The 18,612-nt window shown below is 36.8% G+C and overlaps 1 protein-coding gene across 1 annotated transcript; it reads left to right on the top strand.

Moving 5' to 3' along the window:
• The first annotated feature begins 111 nt into the window (after window positions 1-111).
• On the top strand, window positions 112-16,580 carry LOC101298639 (nuclear pore complex protein Nup205-like). Its single transcript, XM_004287278.1, has 45 exons — window positions 112-249; window positions 368-463; window positions 1,033-1,107; window positions 1,210-1,314; window positions 1,406-1,516; window positions 2,014-2,173; window positions 2,576-2,661; window positions 2,853-2,975; window positions 3,069-3,296; window positions 3,905-3,994; window positions 4,092-4,232; window positions 4,450-4,566; window positions 4,649-4,855; window positions 5,095-5,196; window positions 5,314-5,457; window positions 5,731-5,861; window positions 6,031-6,093; window positions 6,309-6,429; window positions 6,889-7,086; window positions 7,847-7,966; window positions 8,063-8,215; window positions 8,304-8,416; window positions 8,504-8,585; window positions 8,667-8,746; window positions 8,871-8,955; window positions 9,298-9,504; window positions 9,964-10,056; window positions 10,165-10,278; window positions 10,367-10,537; window positions 10,652-10,707; window positions 10,798-10,870; window positions 10,954-11,144; window positions 11,230-11,356; window positions 11,456-11,533; window positions 11,964-12,128; window positions 12,769-12,933; window positions 13,001-13,138; window positions 13,754-13,897; window positions 14,147-14,269; window positions 14,366-14,449; window positions 14,544-14,681; window positions 14,762-14,862; window positions 15,428-15,547; window positions 15,851-15,983; window positions 16,195-16,580. The coding sequence occupies exons 1-45, from the start codon at window positions 112-114 to the stop codon at window positions 16,276-16,278; spliced, it is 5,574 nt and encodes a 1,857-aa protein (XP_004287326.1). The 3' UTR covers window positions 16,279-16,580.
• Window positions 16,581-18,612: the final 2,032 nt, after the last annotated feature.

Raw genomic sequence — 18,612 nt, 5'->3', positions numbered from 1 at the left:
ACCGCAAAACCTCAATCGCATTTTCCCGCCTTTTCACTTTTCTCTCTCCTAGGGTTTCGCCCCAGCCTCCCTACCGGCGCTGGTTCCAGAACGGAATCCGAATCCACGGCAATGACGCCGAAGCAGCTCCTCTCGGTAGTCGAATCGGCTCTACTCGGCCCGCTGCCTCCAAGCCCGTATCAGAGAGTGGAGCTCATGCACGCTATTCGAAGCTCTCTCCCGTCGCTCCAGTCACTCCTCTCATATCCGGTACGGCTCTATTTTGTTATAGAAGAAGAATCGCAGAGATTTTGTAGTGAGCGAGCTCAGTGTAGGTTTGTTCTTGTTGATTTTGATGTTGATTGTTGCTGCAATTTGTTCCCTGTAGCCTCCGAAGTCGTCGGACCGAGCTCAAGTTCAGTCCAAAGAAGTTAGGCTTCCGAATGCGCCGCCGATTTTGCTTGATGACCAGGACGTCCAGATTGTATGTAACCCTAAGCCCTCTCGTGTGTTTCGTATGCTTGTTTTGTGAGAATTAGGTGAACATAAGCTTTGTGTATGTGAATCGGAGCAAGATAGGTACTCGAAAGTAGTTCTATTATGAATTAGCTACAATGTGGTCAGTATCTGGGTGTATTTTAGTGAATACATACGCCTTCCATACACTCCATCATGTATTGAGTCAGCCTTACAGTCCGACATCTGGTTCTTATGCCTAGTTGAGTGCTCAACGAGGTTGGACAACTTAGAATACCAACATTTGGATTTCGTAGTTTTTGACTAGTAAAGCATATGATATTGTGGTATTTCATTTTCTTTGAATGTCTTCTTATTCAAACAAAGAATGGGCTTCTTTTTATCATAAATCGATACTGCAACTTGCTACTGCATTTGGATTGAAAAAGACTATTGATGATATTATTTCAGGTTGTAGAGTTTTAGCCTGGTCTTTATGCTTCCTTATATCAGATTTTTCTACTCGGGGTAATGCAAATTTGCTTCACCATTTATATTTCTGGACAACTGTTGATAATATTATACCTACTGTCGTAGGCTTTGAAGTTAAGTGATGACCTCCATCTCAATGAGATTGATTGTGTACGTTTGATCGTCTCTGCAAATCAAGAGGTAAATTTGGCTTTTGCATTATATTCAGTTGACCTATGAAGGTTTAATTTACATGTTGGACGTCCAAATTCATTATGTATTGTTTTTCTTTTTTATTCCTAGTGGGGCTTAATGGGAAGAGAGCCACTAGAAATTTTGCGCCTTGCAACAGGGCTCTGGTACACTGAGAGAAGAGATCTATTAACCGCTCTCTATACACTTTTAAGGGTATCTCCCTCCTATCCTCCTTTTCATTCTAAATCCTTTTAGTTGTTGCTTTGATCAATAGTTTCTTGCTAACATACTATTTCTTTCACAGGCTGTTGTGCTTGATCAAGGACTAGAAGCTGACGTTGTATCTGACATTCAAAAGTATTTGGAAAATCTTATCAAGAATGGGCTTCGACAGAGGTTGATCTCTCTTATAAAGGTTTGGAATGGTTTTCCCTCTTAACTTTGTCTTGGATTTTAAATATTCTATCGAGTATTTGTTACTTTTGGAACCTTACCGAGTGTCTTATGATTCACTCAGGCTTGTGTCTGTGATCTAGTCCAATCTGCTTGTCAAAATATTGTCAGTACCATAAGACCTAAGATATTTTACTCTATTTTTACTTCAGTTGAAAGAAATTTAGGAAACATATTGACAACTGAGAGGATGTTTATGCTACCAATTGCTTTGCATGTTTTTGTATTGCTCAGATCATCAAAGAAAACTTATTGTTACTCTTCTCCCAATCTTCTTCCATGACTTCACAAAAGTATTTATCATTTTTCAGAAAGAAATCTTCTATCAATGATATGTTAATATGGAAGCAACTCTAAATTTGTCTCAAATGTCACTATGATTAGTCTCTTTTCATTTAGTTCAAAATTACTGTCATTGTTTGATGTACCTTTGAGGAATTTAATTGGGTTTCATTGTAGGAACTTAATCGAGAAGAACCAGCTGGCCTTGGTGGGCCTCATTCTGAACATTATGTTCTCGACTCTAGAGGTGCTCTTGTTGTAAGACAAGCTGTTGTTTCCCGGGAAAGGCTCATACTTGGACATTGCCTCGTTCTTTCTATTCTGGTTGTGCGGACAAGTAAGCAACATTTTTATGGGTTCGTTATTACTTATTACAGTATAGCATTGCTTATTTACAAAATCGGGAGAGTTGACTCCACAGTTGGGATGCTCCATATTTATGCTAAATGCAGCTTAATTCATGCTTAAAATGATAGAGCTTGAAATTTTTTAGATTACATATTGCATACTGGACTACAAAATTTGGATGCATTTTGATTGACTCATCATTTTATTCTTGTGTGTGTTGAAGTGGAAATTTATTATTCACTATATATATTTTTTTATTGGAATCATATGCATTATATGCTTGTTTAAACTACACCAAGGATAGTTTCAGTATTAAGTAATGACTTTCACATTCCGTTGTTTGTTAGGACAGTTCATGTTAATATCCCCTTTTGCTATATCTTGCTTGCAGGTCCAAAGGATGTAAAGGACATGTTCCTCATTTATAAAGATAGTACTTCTGAACTTAGTGGGAATAGTGACACAATAAAACGCCAGGCATGTTCCATCCTTTATGTTGAATGATTTACTTTTGCTTATTGTATATTTGTGATATTGGCTTGGAAAATAGTGGAGAGATAAGCCTACTTCTCTTCTCGCGAAGACGAGTCTTATGTAAATCTATTTATTAGGTTAAGTATCTTTTTGTCCATTTGTGTTTGCTAATCATATATTTCACATTTTTGCAGATTACATTCAGTCTTCTTTTTTCTCTCGTGATTGCTTTTGTATCAGACGCTCTGAGTGCAGCACCTGATAAAGCATCTGTCCTGTCCCAGGATGCCTCTTTCAGACATGAATTTCATGAAATTGTAAGACAAAAAAGTTTGTGGTTTTCTTCTTCTTAGTGTTTGTGAACTTTCTGACCTGGATTTGGAAATTGCTGCTAATCATCTGAGCTTCAGGTAATGGCAGCCGGAAATGATCCAACTGTTGAGGGCTTTGTTGGTACCATAAGGCTTGCTTGGGCTGTACACTTGATGCTAATACAAGACGCTCTTACCGGAAGGGATGCTATTTCAAGTGCTTCAACGAGTGATTTGGGTTATCTACAGTCGTGCTTGGAAGTGGTTTTTTCAAAGAACGTTTTCCAGTTTATATTAGATGAAATTCTTAAAAGTGCAGCATATGAGGTTGGTTCTTATGCTCTGAATCTCTATTTTTTTAATAGTTAAGGCTTAACCTGTTGTTTCTTCCTTGTGTCACTCAAATCCTAGTATACAAGTGTCAAATAAGTAACATCACCTTAATGAGTCATTTTGTATGGGATTGGCAACATATTTCAGTTCTTATCTATAGTTTTTGTTTAGTGAATTACAATGAATCGGTTTGGATATTATAGGAAATTGGGTACACATATGAATTAGTTCTAATGTCTTGCATATTCAAGATCATGCATGTGACATGCTGCATGTGCATTACAGGAGTTGATAAGATCACAATAGGTACTTAGATTTACAATCACAAATCCAATTTTATTTAATTTATCAATTGCGGCAATTGCTCCCAAGTTGTAATTGCCTGGTTTATTCAAAGCTTATGAAAAAAAAGAAGTTGGTTTTCTATGCTTGGTTAATTGGCCGTTTGAGGCCTTGTAGGGAATTGTTACTTTCTCTAGTGGATGGTGTCAAATGGGATCACTCTACAGTATTGATTTTCTGAAATTGTTTTCCTTTTGAATATAAACAACCCTATATTGTTTTTTATTAAGGTTCTGTAATGATTGGTGTAACATGTGCAGAATGATGATGAGGATATAAGCTATATGTACAACGCCTATCTTCACAAGTTGATCACCTGCTTCTTATCTCATCCACTTGCCAGAGACAAGGTTAGATTCAAAATAGTCAATCTAGTCAATTACCTTGTCCTAACTGTGTATTCATATTATTAATTATTTTTCAGCTTTCTCTTTCAACTTCTTACAGGTCAAAGAATCAAAGGAGAGGGCTATGAGCATGCTTAGTCCATATCGCCTGGTTGGATCACATGATTTTTCGCCTGATAGTAACCAAACTTCACAATCCTCTGAAAGTAGTCCTCTGCCATTCATCTCTCTTTTGGAGTTTGTGAGTGGAATTTATCAGGTAAGCTTGAACTGAAAGTTAAATACTGAGGGGTGAGGAACTTTTTAGTTTTATATAATTCATTAATTCGTAGTAAGGTTGAAGGTTTATATACTTTTGTGTGTGTGTGTTTTTTTTCTTTTTAAATCATCCTTCTCTCTGGCTCTTTGCTTTTGCTTATCGGTTTATAATTACTTTCTTTGTTAATAATATTTTCCAGAAGGAACCAGAGCTGTTATCTGGCAATGATGTCTTGTGGACATTTGTGAACTTTGCTGGAGAGGACCATACAAATTTTCAAACCCTTGTGGCTTTCTTGAATATGCTGAGTACCTTGGTATGTAGACAACTTTAAGCTGGTTAATACTTGTAATGGTTTACATAATAGTTTGATGTCCATGAATTGACTATCATTTCAGGCTTCTAGTCAAGAGGGTGCTGCAAAGGTTTTTGAGTTACTTCAGGGCAAAGTGTTTCGTTCTGTTGGGTGGAGCACTTTGTTTGATAGCTTATCAATTTATGACGAGAAGTTTAAACAGTCCCTTCAAACTGCTGGTGCCATGCTACCAGAACTCCCAGAGGGTGATGCAAAAGCACTTGTCTCTTATTTGAAAGTGCTTCAAAAGGTTTGTGAGTGCAAGCTTTTCTGAGTTGGTGAAAATAAGCAGCACAAAGTTCATGACTTGTTTCTAACTTGTCTCTTTGGTCATGTTTAGTTTACTTCTAATTCTAGCCTACCAACATGAACTTGTATATTCTTGTTAGGTTGATACCTAATATCTCTCTGCACAGAGTATAACAATGATACATCACAATCTTCTCATTGATTTATGTTGAAAGGAATAATTTGTTTCTATATCTGCAGGTTGTGGAAAATGGAAATCCCCTTGAACGAAATAATTGGTTTCCTGATATTGAGCCTTTATTTAAGCTTCTTGGTTATGAGAATGTGCCTCCTTATCTAAAGGTAAAGTGCTGTATTGAATTGCTGTCCAGTATAGCATTATGACTTATTTGGTTTCTGTTAGAAGCTTGTTGAATTTCACTTCACTGTTATTGATATAATTTACTGTAACTGTTGCAGGGTGCCTTGCGTAATGCAATAACAACTTTTGTATATGTGTCTCCTGTCCTAAAAGATACAGTCTGGAGTTATCTTGAGCAGTATGATCTCCCTGTGGTTGTTGGATCTCATGTTGGGAAGAGTGCACAGCCCATGGCTGCACAGGTTGGTTTTTAGACTTTGCCTGAACCTGTTTGGTTATTCTATCTAGCCTTTTCTTCTCGCAACATATTGATAAGCTCTTAGATTTACGCTGGTCTGAGGAAGTCTTAAGTATTGGTTCACATGTTGTAAAGGCCCCAATTGTATCTTCTTACTTGATAAGTTCCTAATGTACTATATTGACACAGTGATACTAGTCGGATTCTCTGTTTTAAGGCTAGGTTTCAGGTAGGTAGTCTGGCAGTAAGTTTGATGAAATTCTCATGTATGTTTCAGGTATATGACATGCAATTTGAGCTCAATGAAATAGAAGCAAGGAGAGAGCAATACCCTTCAACAATATCCTTCCTTAACCTGTTAAATGCTCTTATATCTGAAGAAAGAGACTTGAGTGATAGAGGGCGCAGGTAACTGTTTCTGATTTTTTAAATGTTTCTTTGGAATTTTGACCTCTACTTTGTTTTAAAATGTTTTGTTTTGAAATTTTGAATAGTGATTAGGAGTTTCTCTGTTTTGCAGATTCATTGGAATTTTCAGGTTCATTTATGATCATGTTTTTAGGCCATTCCCTCAAAGAGCCTACGCCGATCCTTGTGAGAAATGGGAATTGGTAGTTGCATGTCTTCAGCACTTTCATATGTGAGTATATCCTGTATTTAATTTTAGAAACTTGTCTTTATGATTTTGGAGTCTATAAGTTTCAGATATGTTAATCTCAGCGTTTGTTACCTAAGCCAAAATCATTTGATTGGGAGATGAGTATAGTTTTTGAATTCATGTTGTAGAATTTGGATTTGAATAGAATGTGGAAGATTTTTTAATTTCTTTTTTATCTCAAATGAATCAATGTGCAGGATGTTGAGTCGGTATGACATCAGTGAAGAGGATATTGATGGTGTCATTGACCAATCTCAGCTTTCAACAGTAACACAATCTTCACTCCAGATGCAGCTACCCATTCTAGAATTGCTAAAAGTACGTTGTTATCATGTGCATTTGTTCATATGTTCACCTCATTGGATATCAAATAGAGTCATGCGTTTGCTGTTGATTCTGCTGTATTTCTTTAAATATCACTTCTGGTAGGATTTATTGATCTTCCTTCCCCTTCCTGGACTTCTCTTTGCTTTTACTCAATTTGTTTGCTTATTTCTATAATATCAGTTCTATCCTATGATTGCAAAAGCTGCAGAAGCACTCAGATGTAAATTAAACCTATGCAAGTTAATTTAAGAATTCATGAATACTAGAAGGACTCCAACCAATCAAACAACTATTTCTTCTTTTAACTTGGCCATAAGCTTGCTGATAATTGTGAAATTCCATTCTTCATGAGTAATTCTTATCACTGTAGAATGTGCATGCGTTCTTGTTGTTCAAGTTAGTGTCTTGGCAGCAAAAGGAAACCATTCTTACTCTAACAACTTGTTACAGGACTTCATGAGTGGAAAATCTGTTTTCCGGAACATCATGGGTATCCTTTTGCCTGGTGTCAATACCATCATAACTGAACGGGCAAATCAAGTGTACGGGAAACTCTTAGAGAAGGCTGTGCAACTCTCACTGGAGATAATAATCCTTGTCTTGGAGAAGGATTTGCTTCTTTCTGATTTCTGGCGTCCTCTTTACCAGGTAGATACCATGCAGATTCATCAGCTATTTTAGTCTCTAGTATATTCCCTATAATCTTTGTTACACGAACCTGGGAAGACTTTCATCTAGGCTGAGTTATACCTTTATTTGAATCTGTGAATCATTATAATGTCCCTGGCATCTGTGACTTTTACCAACCTTCCACCTTCCTGGGTGTACAGTTTCTTAACTGTGGATAGTTCATTCATATGCGTTGTTCTTCTTCACGGGTGTCGGATTTGATCTTAGGTTTTGCTAGTGTCAAGTGGCTTAGATTGATTTAACCATCACAATTAGCACACTCTGAATAAATTTTGGGTCTTGAACAAATTGTAGCAGGTGTAGAAAGTGATACTCAGATGCTTATTTCTGTAAAAGTTACACTAGAGAGAAAATTGCAATGGCGATTTATGTCAACCCGAGTGAAACACTTTGTCCGCAAAATCACCAATTGAACTGTATCTTTACTATATAAACATGCATGCAAAAGTAGATAATAATTTAAAAAGAGAAAAAACTTCACATATTTGTTAACCTGTTGTCATGTCCTGATATTTGAAGCTGAGATAATGGATGCCCTACAACCATTTCCATGCCAGCAGTACATAAATTTGGTTCATAGATTTACTTTGCATAAGACAGACCTAAGGTGCTTTTTGTTCTTTTGACTTGGTGCTACCATGGAGTTCCATGCCAAATTCTTTCAAGGATGCTAGTGTCATTAAACTAACTAGCTCCTTTCTTGATTTTCTTTTTGCAGCCTCTGGATGTTATACTCTCTCAAGATCATAATCAAATTGTAGCTTTATTGGAATATGTCAGATATGATTTTCAACCACAGATTCAGCAGTGCTCGGTCAAAATCATGAGTACATTAAGGCAATTCATTTTCTGAAATTCTTTTATTTACTTGCTCTAGCAATCTAATAGTTTGGTGACCCCCAAATGTCATTCTAATTATTCTTTTTTTGGTGACAGTTCTCGGATGGTTGGGCTGGTACAATTACTGCTAAAGTCAAATGCTGCAAGCTGTTTGATTGAGGATTATGCAGCCTGCCTAGAATTACGATCAGAGGATTCTCAGGTCATAGATAACACTAGTGATGATCCAGGTGTACTGATTATGCAGGTTAGCGGGTACTTCTGTTATTACTGTCTACTTTCTGTTAACTATTACAACTTATTATACCCATGTATTTTTTCTACATTTTGTACAGCTTCTAATTGACAATATCAGTCGGCCAGCCCCCAATATCACCCATTTGCTACTCAAATTTGATCTTGACAGTCCTATTGAGCATTCTGTGCTACAACCAAAATTTCATTACAGGTATAGTTGCTTTTTGTTACCCCAACAGTTCATGTCTATTTGTTTTTATTTCTGCTCCATGAGTTCTGCTGTTAAATGTTATTTCAGTTGCTTGAAGGTTATCCTTGAGATCTTGGAGAAGCTTTCAAAGCCTGATGTGAATATGCTGCTTCATGAATTTGGTTTTCAGGTAAGATTAGATGATCACTACCTACACAGAAAATTTTCCCACTTTCTTCAAACGAATTTTTGTTGACACTTTTCTTTGCAGCTCCTTTATAAATTGTGCGTGGATCCACTAACATGTGATCCTACCATGGATCTGTTGAGTAGTAAGAAGTATCAATTTTTGTAAAGGTACCTCTTCTAAATTTTTTTTTATTGTTTATTTATTTATTTTTAAATGTTGATATGTCTGTTTAGTTCCATTTTTTTTTGCCATTCGCACATGTGTCTAATATGAAGTTCCTTTATCATTGCAGCACCTAGATACGATTGTGGTTGCCCCACTTCCTAAAAGGAAGAACAACCAGGCCCTACGCGTCAGTTCCCTTCATCAGGTTGCTTCTGTAGTTATTATTCATAGAATTTGCATGTTTTAGTGAGAGCCACACATAGATGAACTTACGGATATTATAGGGATTGTTTTGATTTTACATTGCATATTGAATATTGCCTGTCATTGTTGTACTTCAGTGGCTGTCATATTCCAAGTTCCAACTATGTCAGATGCCTCTCAATTCTATATGTTATCAACACCAAAGCTTCATTGTTCTTATCTTAACTGCATTGCTCCTGAGCCTGCTCATGCATCCATAGATAACTATTGTTCATATTTGCAAATCCTATATCTATATGGTTCATATGTTGATTACTTAAAATCTTTTATTGAATGTTCACAGAGAGCTTGGCTGTTGAAATTATTAGCAATTGAACTTCATGTTGGTGATGTCAATAAATCCACTCACCTAGAAACATCTCGCAGCATCCTTGCGCATCTTTTTGGGCAAGAAACTTTCGAAAATGGATTTGATCACCCCATTTCTCATTTGTCTTCTCCTCAAGATGGTGTTGAGCATGCTGGAGCTCAAACTGTTGGGAAGAGTAAGGTATTGTTCATTGCTAATATTCTCAAGACTTTTCTTTTCCGTCCAAATGAATAACCTGCTATACTACCTTTGAGCTATAATTGACAGTCTTTGACTTGTCTCTAGTTAATCATTAGTTGATATTGTATATTACTTAAGGTATTGTTGAGCATTTAATGTTCGAAATCGTGCATGATATGCTGTAGTATCAATGTACAAAATGTTTGAGTTTCTCCTGTCATTACCGATTCGTTTTCGGTTGGATGCCTCATTAAAATACTGGCTCAATAATCTCTATTGTTTATAGGCTTTTTATATCAGTTCTTCTGAAGAAGTTCTTCATGAGTAGTCTTCTGGAAGTTTCCAAGTTTTCAATTTCTTCAACAATAGGGGTTCTTGGTCCATGGGATAGTATAAAAGTAATAACATTGTTCTATTTTCTTGACTTTACCTTACTTCTATTGTTGGGATGATGTTCAGGTGTTGGAGTTGCTTGAAGTGGTTCAGTTTAGATCCCCGGATACAAACACGAAGCTTTCTGAGATTGTTTCCAATACGAAATATGATTTGTTGGTAATCTTCTGTTACTAGCAACCTTGTATCTTTGACTTGCCAGTAACATTCTGGTCCTAATATGCCTTTCTGTTTCATTTGTACTGCATTAATGAATATGATTCCTAGGCAGAGGATGTAGTTTGTAATCCTACAACTTCTGGAAAGAGTGGTGTCCATTACTATTCAGAGCGTGGTGATCGATTAATAGATCTTGCCTCATTCCGTGATAAACTTTGGCAGGTTGGTTGCCATAATTAAGTCCCAGATGTGTAATTTTCATGCAATTGAATACAAAACATATGATCCTTGTGCATATCTTTTTCCTCAGAAATTCAATGCTGTTTATCCCCACTTGAGTAACATTGGCAGTGAAGCAGAGCTGTACGATGCAAAAGAAACAATACAACAGTTGTTGAGATGGGGATGGAAGAACAATAAGAACGTTGAGGAGCAAGCTGCTCAACTTCATATGTTAACTGCCTGGTCGCAACTTGTTGAGGTCTGTTTGTTTCTATTGTACGTAGTAGTTCATTTGACAAGTTTCCCTTTGGGTTTTAAGCACTTCAGTTTTTGTTTTAACATTGTCATTTTCTCCTCTAAATCGTTTGTCTAGATCTCTGCTTCCCGAAGAATATCATCACTTGGACATCAATCTGAACTTTTGTATCAGTATGTCCAATTCAACGCCTTCCTTTTGTTTTTTTTTTTTAAAATTATTTTCAATGATGTCCATAACTTCTATTGTCTTGTCATAAACAGGATTCTTGTAGCTGCTCTGACTGCTTCTGCTTCTCCAGACTGTTCATTGAAAATGGCATTTTTGTTGTGCCAGGTATGTTATTTTGTTCTCCTGATCGGACAATGTTGCTGAAATTTGAATTCTTGTTTATGTCTAATTAAATAAGATTTATATAGGTTGCACTGACATGCATGGCAAAGTTACGAGATGAAAGATTTTTATTTCCTGGTGGCTTTAGTTCTGATAATCAAGCATGTCTTGATATTATCATGGCAAAACAATTACCAAATGCGGCTTGTAATTCAATCCTGTTTAGGCTCATATCGGCAATTCTTAGACAAGAATCATCAGAAGCTTTAAGGAGACGGTATGATGCTTGTCTGAGATTGGTGTTGTTCATGTGCTTTTCTCAATTTCTGAGTCACCATCTGACCAATGATCATTGTCTTCAGGCAATATGCACTGCTCCTTAGCTATTTTCAGTATTGTCAACATATGCTCGATCCAGATATCCCATCAATAGTTCTGCAATTTTTGTTGCTTGATGAGCAAGAGGGTGAAGATCTGGATCTCCAGAAGGTCTGTAGTTTCATAACTTAAATATGAAGTTTGTAAGGTTCTTACATTATTATCTGACAGAACTCAGTAATGGTGGCACTGTTTATGTTATTTCCTCAGATCAATCAAGAACAAGCCGAACTTGCTCGTGCAAATTTCTCTATTTTAAGAAAAGAAGCTCAATCTGTTTTGGATTTGGTAAGTTTTATTCTTTTCCTAATTGTTTTTGCATACGTTATCTGAGGACATGCTATTAGTTTGATTGGATTATGGACTATTTAAGTAAGATGTGGCTGGAGTAGTAACTGCAAAAGTGACCAGGTAAGATGAGCCATTTTAGAAATGGGCATGAACATAAGGAGCCCATTCGAGATGCTTCTATAAGATTGAGCAACTCATTTTTCAACTAGTTTTCAGACATAAATTTTCCCTCAAATGACTATCTCCTTTCCTATTGTTGTTTTAGTGCATCTCGACTTCAATTATATTATACACTTCTGAAAATCATGCACACCATAGTGTAATTCTTGCTGTTTTCCAGGATCTTTCATTACAATCAATTTGAATTTTACAATGAAAATGCTCCCTTATGTCCCTCATATTCTTTTCTTTGTTTGTGAATCTTCAGGTAATAAAAGATGCTACTCATGGAAGTGAACTTGGGAAAACGATTTCACTTTATGTTTTGGATGCAATGATCTGTGTAGATCATGATAGATTTTTCCTGGGCCAACTCCAAAGCAGGGGTTTCCTAAGATCTTGTCTTACAAACATCAGCAGCTTATCTTATCAGGTGCTTGTTCAATCATCTAAGTCCACTTGTCGGCTAGACAAGAATTAAAATTCAAATACATTAGTAGATGAGAGTTAAATCACACTGTGCTTGGGGGTTGGGAGCTGGTAATCAGCACATCAATTCTACTATGTATCCTGATACTTATGGGCTTAGCTGTTATAAATGTTTAAGCACTATACTTTGCCAATTTTGCAAGTTCAGACAAAGAGCGACTCATTAAATTTCACCATCCAGGCTTTTTAAATCTTTTCCTTATTCCTCTACCACTGTGCCTAGTTATACACACTCTATTGCTCTGCTCTAATTTTTTTTAAAAATTATTCTAGGCAGTTGTCTTTGAGAGTTGGATGCCATCAGCACTACTAAAGGTTTTTCCATTCTCCTTGGTTAAGGAAAAAATGCTTTGCTTCTTTTGAGATGGTGTAAAATCCTAGGAGCAAGTAACATTTATCCCACCCCAAATTTGGTATATAACTCGCAAATATTTAAAATCTCCTCTATGTTTGCTGTAATTATTATTTTTCTTTTTTGGTATGGATTATCTAGGTTAATAATACTGTTTAAACTGTTTTGGGCATCTGTGTGTTACCACTTTTAATTACTTTGGGACTTTACGTATATTACTTTTTCTTTCTAGGATGGTGTGCATTCTCGAGACTCAATGCAGCGAGCTCAAACTCTGGAGGCTGAGCTTGCTTTGCTTTTGAGAATAAGCCACAATTATGGGAAATCTGGAGCTCAGGTTATCTTCTCAATGGGGGCTTTGGAGCATATTGCTTCATGCAAGGCAGTCAACTTCTTCGTAAGTATTGCTAATGTAGTTCGTGCAATTTCTTGCATCCCATTCACCTAATTCATACTACTAGCAGGGAAGTTTGCGATGGGTTGACACTAGGAATCAAAGAGATGTTTCTGTGGATATCAACAAGCAAAGGATGATCGTAACCCCTATTCTGAGATTGGTGTTTTCTCTATTGTCTCTAGTTGATACATCTGAATTTTATGAGGTCAGCCATCATCCTTTTTGTTTAACCAGAAAATTTGGTTTTCCTTTCAAACGTTATGGAAGTTTCTGCCCTGTGTTGTCCAAGAATCCTTGTCTGATCATGATTGCATCTGTTAAAAAGTCCATTTTCTGTCGGATTTAAGTATGATGTGGGAATTGAAGATTGCCACCTAATACTGTAGTTATTGTCTAAGTTCTAGAAAATGCTTAATCTGCAAGTCCTGTCAAATACTTAGTCCAAAAGGATTTATTAATATCAGATTATCATAAACGTAATAAAGTTTTAAAGCAACCTGTATAGCTTTATGAAGCACAGAAAAGCAATGATAGGAAGAATAAAAAACTACATGGATATCACACTTTGTTTTATTACAAATCCATACATTGTTAGCTTATAGGATCTTATAACTTGACATGTATAACTCTTGTTTTGGAAGTTAATATTAGGCACACCATATGCAACCTCTTTTTTCTTTATACCATGCAATGCATATCTCTTGTTCTTATATTGTCCTTAAAGCTGTCAGTCAGTCTTCTCTCTTTGTTTCCAATGTTTACTTTCCCCTTGTGTTGCGTTCCAGAGATGTCATTTGTTTACAATTTGGATGTATAATAGGTGAAGAATAAAGTTGTTCGGGAAGTCATAGATTTTGTCAAGGGACATAGATCACTTTTTGATCATGTTCTTCGGGAAGATGTCTCCCAAGCTGATGAGTTGGTGATGGAGCAGATAAACCTTGTTGTTGGTATACTGAGCAAGGTATGAATATTAAGTGTGTTTTTGTTTGCATAAGATTTGTTACACAAGATGCGGTCAATTTCCCTTTCTATAAGTCAGCTTCAATAATACGTCTCCCCAACTTGCTTTTTCCATCATAAAATGGTCAAGAAAGAGGTTCTGACAGTTTCCTGCTGGATCTGTAAAATGTGTTGTATATTTGTATGCTGTCCTGCTGTTTTTGTCCACTGTTTGAAAAAGTATGATGCTTTAAATTCTCTCCCTTTATAGGTTTGGCCATATGAAGAGAGTGACGAATCTGGCTTTGTTCAAGGGCTTTTTTGTTTGATGCATGCTCTTTTCTCTGGTGACTGTGAGACTCTGAGTTCTGCTCAATCAGTTCGATCTGTTGAGGTTTGCACTAACTACATCTAGTTCAGATACTGACTTTACCATTCCTGAAGTATAGTTTTTGATATTTTCTTGGCAACTGAACAGAATCGCAGGAAGACAGAGCTTAACTCATTTCGGATATGCTTCAGCCTCAGCTCATATCTATATTTTCTTGTCACAAAGAAGTCCTTTAGACTGCAGGTATGTATGGTTGGGCTGATGTAAATGATTTTAACTATGGACCCCCGCAACATAGATCTGTTAATAAGCCTCTTGCCAACTGGCTTTCTTACAGGTCTCAGACATGCCTCCTGACTACAATGCTGCCGTTTCCTTGCAACAGCCGACATTGAGTTTGCTCGGATCTTTTCTCACTTCTTTAACAAATGCTCTTGAAAGAGCTGCTGAGGAAAAATCGTTACTTCTTAATAGGGTAAATTGGAAGAAAACAACTCTTTTGCAGTTGTGCTTCACATATATGCAATATAATTAACGATTATGTATAAACTGCAGATTCGAGACATAAATGAAGTATCAAGACAGGAGGTGGATGAAATTATCAATATGTATGCTCGGCAAGTATATGTTTCATCATCTGACAATATACAGAAAAGGTACTCCCTAACTTTGTTGGAAAAGTACACCAATCTAATGTGAAGGTTTTTCTAGGTTTGTTTCTCAGAGAAACTGGTTTAGCTGTGGTGCAGTATTACTTTAAGGTGAAATTGAATACATTTTTTTTAGTTTTTAAGCAATAGTGAACAGGAAACACAAGTCATAGCTGGTGTAAAAAGGAAAAAAGAAATAGTAACAATGAAAGCCTAGTTCAATGAAAGCCTAGTTCAGTGCTCTGTTTGTATTTCAGTTTCCCTGGCAAAACAAGCTAATAATATTGTGTGACGAACATACTTTTTTTTTAAGCAATGGTGAACAGGAAATACAAATAATAACTGGTGAAATTAAACGAACAATAGTAACAGGCAAAGCCTAGTTCAGCACTGAATTTGTATTTCAGGTTCCCTGGCAGAAATAAGAAGCTAATTTCATAAAGATAGCCATGTTCTATGTCATTGACCATTAAATCACATACTGTCTGGAGTAGTCTCCTTTTTTTAAAAAAGAAAAAGAAAAAAAATATCATGAAGTGTCTGTTTCCTAATTGATTTATTGATTTTATAGGAGGTATATTGCGATGGTGGAAATGTGCCACGTTGTCGGGAATAGAGATCAGTTAATAACTATATTACTTCCACTAGTGGAACATGTGCTGAATGTCTTCCTAAGCCATTTTCAGGACAGGTATGGATCTCATCTTCTTCCCCCTCCCCTGCCTAATCTTTTTCTAGAGAAGGGTTGCTGGTGGGAGTATATATAGAGCCTTGTAAGAGATTGAATAATTGTCAGACCACAAATGAAAAAAGAGATCATATTTATGTAAATATTCACATATGGGCTTCAGTTCCAACCTTTAATTATTTGTGATCAGGAAGGCTGCTGCCTCCTGGTACTAATGATTCATGCCTATTTGATTTCATCTGTCTTTAAAGTATATTTGGTATTCATTGGCAACTTTCTTTGGTTAATCCTACTTTTTCTTTGCAGCTCTTTGGCATCTGATCCTCCTTGCTCTTTCAAGACAATTACATACGGTGCCACCTCCGGCCCAGCACAAGACATATCTTTGTTGTGCGGAAATATTATTTCAACTTTAGAAAGACTCGAGTTACTTAGTGAGGTATGCGTCTAACAACTTGGCTTGCTTGACATTACACTTGGTAGCCTGGTATTTTTTTTTTTTGCTACCACTTAAAGGATGGTAAAAGCTGTGTACAACCTTGGGTTAAGGGCATTTTATTTTTGTTCTAGTATCCTCTTGCTCTTTAGCCTTTAGAATGTCCCGGTCGTTTATATGCTTCACATTTTCTTTTATGTTTTTTTTTTTTCAGGACAAAATAGGCCACAATCTTAAAGTGTTTAGAAGATTAGTGGCTTCCCTCAAGGAAATGACGATCCAGAAGTTGTCCTCCTGAAAATATTCTTCGCATATGTAATATGTTACTTGATCCAAAATCACATTAATGTACTGTAATATCATTATAGTTGTATATGAAGAGTCTGTCTAGGTATGTGGTGATTTTGCATGTTGTGTAGGCGGCTTTAGCAGTGTAGGCGGTGTTGGAGCTAGGGAGTAATGCGGGATTGTAATTTTATGCACATCAGTACAAATCCAATTCGAGCAACAGGATTAGTTGGATTTACTGCACAGATTAGTTGGAATCATCAAAGCATACGAATTATTCATCAGTGATAGTGATAGATTAAAGTTGTTTCTTCTAAAATTGGCTCATTGTGTGGAACTGTGGATGGCTCTAATAAGTAGCTTTTTACCTTTCCCAACTGTGCCGAGAACAGATCTTTGAGTACCATTTTTGTTAGTTTGGCCCTTGGAGGTGGGTTATATTTGGTTGATTAACAACCATTTCAGCCATAACACTACAGCTCTAACGATTTGTATTGAAATTTCAGTCATAACACTACAGCTCGCTCTAACGATTTGTATTGAAATTTTGTGCTTAGGCATTGTGCTACAGAGGCCACGAGTGTTATAGTGCGCAAATCTGGATTCTATATCACGTGAACTAGAGTCAAGTTTTGCTGGCCTCTTTAGTACTTCAATCATTTACACTAGGGAAAATTGCAAAGTAAATAGAGGTTGATATTCTATAAGCATGTGAAAGCACTACATATCTACATGAATAATAAACCCAGAATTAACCCAAACATTTAGTTAATACTACTCAACCCTAATGTAAAGAGACTAGCTGGGATGGGGTAAAATGTGGAAACGGTTTTCAGTTTATTAACCGTTTGACATTGGTTTGACATTGATACAGAACAAGTAGAAGAGCCTATTGTGACTCCCTCATTAGAAAAGAGGTGGTGAAATCTTGAGAGCAGTATATATTGAAGAAGTGAGCCTTAATCTTGTACACATGTAGTCATGTATAATATGTGCGCTTGAGGCTCACACAAAGTAATTCCAACAACATAGCTTTAGTCCAGCCAAGCAAATTACATCTCTTTTGTATTTCATCATCGCCATCACCACTAGGTTACCCTAATTCAAAGTAAATACAGCCGGCTCTGTAATCTGGCATGGCTGCCAATCATTTCATTCACATATTTGTGTGATTTTCGATTACTTCGAGTTTGCAGGTTGGCACATTGAAGATGTTCTGGCGATTATTTGGGATATTTCTAGCGATTATTTTGTTCTCTCTCGTTGACTCAAGTTTTTAATGCCTGCAGTGCTGGCTAGTTTACTTCGTTTTGTTTCCTTTTTTGATCTGATTGGTATATAAAGTTGCTTAAACTTGCCTGTGGTAATAGGAAATCCGAGTCCTAGTAGAAATAGGAAACTAGCATTTGTCTAAACTGGATTGTGAATTCTTGTCCAAGTTGGTTTCCTAATTGTTTCAGCAGTATATATATCAGAATGTCCCTGTGGCCCTGCCATTCATTTATTCATTCTGAATTACGGCATTAGCTTAGTAGCTGAGCACAGCGTCCCTGCAATTCCTTTCTTTCTTCAAGTATGACATCCCCCACCATCCATTATCACTCTCATTGCAATTTGATGTGCTTCTCGGCCCAGATTCCACCAACTGATGATGATGATGTGCTTAATATCGAATTCTTGTTTCACCGCGTCATCAGACACACTCTTACACCACATAGAGATACTCAAGAAATTTGGACGGTTTCCCAGTCAACAAAGGTCATTACAGTCCGTCCTTCCGAGTTAAACAAGGTCCATTCTACGATCATGCACTTTGTTGAAACCCATTTTCCTCCCGAAGACAAAGTGCAGCTCCCCGGAATTGTGGCAGCAATAGTTCATAGTATTCGAAACTCCATTCCCTCGGTTCCTAATGGTTACATTCAAGTGCAACGACTTCAAGGGACTGAAATTGTGCACCATGTTGATGATGAAGTGACTAAAGCGTACCTGCATAATCGTTTCGAAGCTACAAAACATGGGACGTGTGCTATTTGTTTGGATGACTTTGAGGTTGGACGTCACACCAGTCGATTGCCTTGCTTGCATGTTTTTCATGGACCGTGCATTGTGAAGTGGCTGAAGATTGATCTACATTGTCCCCTTTGCCGATATTCTGTGACCCCTGAACTAGCACCATGGTTTAATGCATAAAACATAGTTAGCTTTTCGCAGCAGATAATCGGAATGTTGCCATCAGGCATTTGAGCTCGTGTGGTTCAGAAATTTCTCATTTGTAGTTGTAAATTGTTTTCTCATTTGTTGTTGTAAATTGTTGGTCATGACATTGGGAGACACATAAAAA

The sequence above is a fragment of the Fragaria vesca genome, linkage group LG1, assembly GCF_000184155.1.
Source record: "Fragaria vesca subsp. vesca linkage group LG1, FraVesHawaii_1.0, whole genome shotgun sequence".
Lineage (NCBI taxonomy): Eukaryota > Viridiplantae > Streptophyta > Magnoliopsida > Rosales > Rosaceae > Fragaria > Fragaria vesca.
Note: the sequence above shows the minus strand (reverse complement) of the source record. Positions and strands in the feature narration are given on the sequence as shown.

Excerpts from the sequence above, each read along its gene's own strand:
- LOC101298639 (XM_004287278.1), top strand. The coding sequence starts at position 112 with ATGACGCCGAAGCAGCTCCTCTCGGTAGTCGAATCGGCTCTACTCGGC. Across the intron at positions 6,430-6,888 it reads CCATTCTAGAATTGCTAAAA|GACTTCATGAGTGGAAAATC; the intron begins GTACGTTGTTAT and ends AACTTGTTACAG. Across the intron at positions 9,505-9,963 it reads AAACTGTTGGGAAGAGTAAG|GTGTTGGAGTTGCTTGAAGT; the intron begins GTATTGTTCATT and ends GATGATGTTCAG.